This window comes from Vigna angularis, chromosome 2, assembly GCF_016808095.1.
Source record: "Vigna angularis cultivar LongXiaoDou No.4 chromosome 2, ASM1680809v1, whole genome shotgun sequence".
NCBI lineage: Eukaryota > Viridiplantae > Streptophyta > Magnoliopsida > Fabales > Fabaceae > Vigna > Vigna angularis.
The window spans coordinates 39,848,625-39,854,627 of NC_068971.1; the positions used below are offsets into that span (position 1 = coordinate 39,848,625).

The 6,003-nt window shown below is 29.0% G+C and overlaps 1 protein-coding gene across 2 annotated transcripts; it reads left to right on the forward strand.

The window, feature by feature from the left end:
- The first annotated feature begins 500 nt into the window (after window positions 1-500).
- Window positions 501-3,445, forward strand: LOC108326775 (uncharacterized). 2 transcript variants are annotated; one of them, XM_017560328.2, is made up of 2 exons: window positions 1,873-2,306; window positions 3,110-3,445. In XM_017560328.2, the coding sequence occupies exons 1-2, from the start codon at window positions 1,875-1,877 to the stop codon at window positions 3,158-3,160; spliced, it is 483 nt and encodes a 160-aa protein (XP_017415817.2). In that variant the 5' UTR covers window positions 1,873-1,874; the 3' UTR covers window positions 3,161-3,445. The 2 variants fall into 2 exon arrangements, with proteins under 2 accessions (XP_052728171.1, XP_017415817.2); XM_052872211.1 differs by lacking the exon at window positions 3,110-3,445 and having other exon boundaries at window positions 501-2,675.
- Window positions 3,446-6,003: the final 2,558 nt, after the last annotated feature.

Sequence of the window (6,003 nt, forward strand, 5' to 3'; positions counted from 1 at the left end):
ACATGTATAATTAAAAGTAATAAATAATTATACTAGACTAAAGAAAAAATAACTAAAAGATTGGTAAACGACATGTCATCCACACCAACTTGGTTTGAATCAGGTTCAGTTTAATATTATTTAAAAAAGTTAAACTTTTTGCAACTTCACCTTATTAAGCTCACAACAAAAAGTTTTTAAACAACTAATTTTAAAAACAAAAAATAATTAATCACTATAATAATTAATTACTTTTTATCTCTAAAATTAGTTAATTAGTTATTATATAAAGTAGCCGAATTAGATTAACGGAAACCTATCTTATATATCTTCCATTTAATATGTTGGTGGAAGTGCTTCAGTTTAAAAGTAATAGAAGGGTAAAAAAAAAGGCAACATAAGTTGTGCGTGAATATCTGGGACCAAATGATAACACGATATTTTAACAATTTTTTTTAATAATTATTTTGATAAACTTATTATTTATTCGTTCATATATTTAAAATAAACCAATATATCACAAGTTACTGCATACATTGTTGTAAAAAAACTGTAAAAAAAAAAATGGTTAAAAAGATATTTTCCTTTTAAAAATTAGTAACTTTTTTAACAACTTTTTATTTTAATTATTCTTTTAAAATTAAATTCAATCTGACGAATAAGATCACGAGACATGTTGTTAAAAAGTTATTAAAATACGCTGTTACTTAGGAGAACAAAGAAAGTGCAGTGAAGAATATAAAAAGGCTAAAAACATGTATGGTGTGCGTGAGAGTGAAGGAAAGAAAATGGCCGGCTAAAATGGGGAATCATAACATTTTCTTTGGTGACTTCTCCCTTGGTGCAAATCGTTTCATCTCGGTTTCACAGATCAAGAATCCAAAACATAAAAATTACGGATTTCCCAAGAAGAATCACCCACATTTGAATTTTCAATAAGTCCAAACAGCATCCAGAGACCAGAAGACCCGTAACAGCTAGCTTCCAATTATGCCACCAAAAAGAAAACATTACATGAGGAATGCTGCAATATATAGTATATACACGAGACACAAAGATGGACATGTTCAATCGTTCATGTACTTTCACAAAAAGAGAACATGGGATCAGCACACGATGAGGACCCCAATGTTTTCCACTTTAGCCATCCACATCCTTTGCAATGCACCACCCTACCCTCCGCACCAAATATTCTAAGCTGCTTTGGATGCAACATCAAAATTAACTCTGCTGACGACTATTACCAGTGCAAAACATGTGCTTTTTCTCTTCACCATGTCTGCTACAACATGCCCTTAATCACCAACCACCCTTCACATCCAGCCCACCATCTACTCCTCCTTCCTCTACCTTCCACCAAACCTACTCTCAACTGTGTCGCATGTGGCCACCATGTCACGGCCTTTTCCTACCACTGTGCTCAATGCGCCATCTTCTTCCATGCCTTGTGTCTTGCACTCCCTCTCTCCCTCGCAATCACATGCCACCCCCACAAAATCAAGCTTGAGTTTTCACCACCCTATGAGTTCTTCTGTGACTTGTGCAACCAGCCCAGTAATTACAACCACCGCTGGCTCTATAGATGCAACATGTGTGAATTCGACACACATGTAGCTTGTGCCCTTGAAAACCTAGAGCCCCGTCTGTTTCAAAGCCCGTCTTTCTCTCGATCAAGCCCTCTGTTACGGCAACTTACCCGTCACCAAGTGGAGCACACAAAATTCAGTGCAAGTTTAGGTGATAGTTTCAAAGGGTATGAGTACGGGATCATGAGTTTGGTGGCGGAACAGATTGGAGGGGGACCCAGAGAAAATTTTTATAGTAAAACCGCTGGATGGAACAAGAGATTGTACAGTAGTCCAAAGAAAAATCTTAACAGAGCCGAGAGTGAGAGGATGAAGAATGCTCAACTTGAATTACTGGGAAAAGAACTAAACCCTGATGAACTTTTATCAAAATTAGAAGAAAGAACACCACTTCGGGATAAATGGACTCCACTTTCTGATCATTCACCGTTTAGCTACCAAAACAGCGACTCATATTTTTCAATAGATTTGGCAAAGTCATATTCAACCCATTCAGGTAGAAGTCAAGTTCAAAAAGATGGTGGTAGTGACCAGATAACACGAGCTGCTACTAACTATGAAAGCAATTGTGGACAACGTGAAGAACCATCCGTTCCAGTTAATAATAAGCGGAACGCAGATGTTTTGATCAAAGAAGGACGAACTAGTGATGTTGGGAAATCAGACCGGAGAGTTATGATGAAAAATGCTAACGAAAGCCACGCTAAACGGTCTGTTCAAGACAAAACAATATCGGAGACAGTAAGTTCCAATTAGTACCTTTTATTTCTTCAGCCTCCACGCTCCAAAATAAAATCTCTTTAATCGATTCTTGTTTTTTCATCTGAATGACAAAAAAGAAAAATCATTCCACAGTTCCCTCTGCAGTGAGAGAGGTGGAATATATAGGTAAAGAGATAGATATAAATAATAAATGAAATAAAGCAGAAGAAAAGAAAGTGGTATAGGAAGAAGGATAACAGTATATAAACCTTATTAACTGCAGAAATTATATATTCACAATTTTTTATAATAATATACTATATAATACTAATATTTGAATCTGCTGATAATAATTTTATAAATAATTAAGTAATGGTCAACTAATTGTAAATATATGAGTAATAAATACAAAACAATAATTATCTCTCCTATTATTATATGTTCTATGATCTACGATTTTTCTATTTTGTTCTTTCATATCTGTTGATGGGAATATTGATGAGTGTTAAATATTATCATAAAAGGAAATAAAATTAGTGTTGAAAATATGATATAAAGAATTAGATTAAGAAGAGAAAGAGAAGATTGGGTGTAGAAGTTTCTTTCTCTCTAGAAGTTGGTGCAGAGAGATAAGCATAAAATAAAAGGTGTGAATAAAATATGGGGTAACATGAATTATTTTTCGTGAATTCTCATATAGAATTATTAGTCATAATAATTAAGTATGCTGCCTTTTTGGAATATCCGACAGGTAAAAAACAGAAGCTAAGTATGGGGTCTTTTTCATTATGATGACACTAAGTAAAAATACAATAACTAATGTAATACATTGATACTTTCAGGGAAGATCCAGCTGTTCTTGTTGGAGGAAATTCCTAAATTGCTGCCTTTAGCATTGACAAGTGGTAGGCACACCATGTTTGGACCACATAATATGAAAACCATAATAAATCGGTTTTCAAATTTGAGAAGAGCAGAATGATATCGCAAGAAACTAGACTTACCTGATTCGCAGAGGAGCTTCTAATGTGGAATTCTTGTTTTCAAAATGTTGGGTTGTAATTGTGAAGTAATCTAGATCGAGCTTCAAGTATAATCAGAAAAGAGATAAGAGATTCACCTGTAAAATGCTTTTGATACTTAGTAATATATATATATTTATGTATTAGATTGATTGAAATGAATGTGTGGGATAGTTTACGGGACACGATTTTGTCCCTTTTTTCAATTTGAAAAATCAAACAAAATCAAGCAATATGGTTTGGTTACTTTTTACAAACTACATAATAAATTTCAAATTATGATTTTTTTTAGCAAGAAAGAAAGATATTTATGGGTATATCTAAGTCAAAATGGTTCTTCTTTCTAGACTACTTAAGATTGTGGTAACTATTTACTATATATTTAATATGTTAGATAGTTTATATGAAATGATATATATATATATATATATATATATATATATATATATATATATATATATATATATATATATATATATATATATATATTATTAAATGTGACCATTTTTGTTTCAGTTTACCACATCATTATTTTAAAATTGCTTAAAATGTTAGACTCTCAATTGTTTTTCATAAGATTAAAAATTGGACTTAAAAAGATAATAGACTAAACAAATAATAATTTTCGTTAGAATAAATTTTAATTTTAATTTTAAAATTATAAATCCAAATTGATGTTAATTAGTCTAAATTTTTTTTAACAGGGAATATATCTCACAATACGTTTTCATTTTTGTTTAAGTTAATTATTCATATGAGCATATATTACTTTTATTATAATATTTTAAGTTTGAATTCATTTTTCTTTGATTTCATATGCAAATACTTCTTAATATATCTATGTCTTTTAAGTTGTTTATATCTATATGTACTTCTATTTACAAATTTTAACATTAAATTTGTGTTGTTTTTATTTTGTACAGATCATATTTCACAATAAATATATATATATATATATATATATATATATATATATATATATATATATATATATATATATATATATATATATTACTTTAACCATGATCTCTATTTCTTTAATATAATATATAATTCAAAACTTTAATTTTTAATTATCTAACAATATTATTTTACTACACATTACTAATTAATTATTATGTATGTTATGATTTAACACAAACAAATTCATACTTAAATGCTTAATTCTAAAAAAAAACTATGAACGCATCAATGATTAGTTTCCACCGTGTCAATGTCAATATCAATACCAGCATGAATTTTTGTTTAAAAATTTTAACCTCAAATTGATGTTACTTTAACTTTTTTTAATAGGTTTTACATCTATGTTGCATTTTATGCATATATAGATGTTAATTTTCTTTAGAATATATAACTTCATTTTTCTTTCTATATAACCAATACATTTTCAATATTTCACTCTATTTTAAGCTATTTATATTTACATGTGCTTTTATTTAAAAGTTTTAACATCAACTTTGTCATATATTTATTTTGTACGAGATCAATTTTGCAATATATGCTTATATTTTACTTTAACAACGACTTGTTCATCTTAATATAATATATAATTCAAATGTTTAATGCTAAGTTTTAATCATATAACAATATAATTTTACTACACATCACTAATTAATTATGTCAATTTTATATTTTAAAACAAATAATTTCATATTCAAATATTATTATTTAATCTTGTCATTATTGTTATTTGTATTATTATTATTATTATTATTATTATTATTATTATTATTATTATTATTATTATTATTGGTATTTTAGTTGTATTTTCTATAATCTAAAGAAATCAATATTAAAATTGTAAAATCCTAGAAAATGACATTTTAGAAGTGATAGTGGTTTAAAAATAGTGTGACTCGATTATTTTAATATCAACATGTTTTAATATAAATAGTTTTGTTATGAACGAGTTTCATTATTTTTAAACAAACAATCTCTTTAGAAACCACTTTTCTAGAGTTTTGTGACTTCTAATTAAGAGTCTTTTCTCTCCGTTCATTTGATTGAAGAACCGAGACCATAAGATTGATCATTGCGACAAACTCTTCAATTTGGATCGATCAGTGTCTTCGTTCATGTAAGTTGGTTTTTTGCCCCTTTTCTTAGTTTGTATGTTCTTCTTGTACATGTAAATCATCTTAGAGCTGTGAAGTACTTTAGAGCTGATAGGTATTGTTCAAGCTAATGATTTCAAGTAAAACAAAATATTGTTAAGGGTTGGTTGCAAATTAACGGATTAGAGAATGTACGGAAGGTGAGTTATGTGTAGCAGATACAAATTGTTTGTCAAACTTAAAGGAATATTCACGCCTTAGAATTGAGGTTGAGAGTTACGTTTGAGAGTAATGGTTATGCCAATCTACACTTTTGAACATTTTATCATTTAGCACAAAGGTATGGTTTTCAATTAGTAAAGGTGTTGGGGACATTAACTCGATCAAGTTTAGACGGTTGTTATAAGAGAAAATACGGAGAGCATACTTTTCTTTCTACCTGATGAGTGAAATTTTGAGGACAAAAATTTTTCTTGTTAAGGAGAATGTAAAGACCTAGAAAATGACATTTTAGAAGTGATAAATGTTTAAAAATAATGAGACTTTTAATATGAAAATATTTTAATATAATGAGTTTCATTATTTTAAAACACACAATCTCACTAGAAATCACTTTTTCTAGGATTCTCTAACTTTTTTCTTAGAATTTTTCTTCTCTAC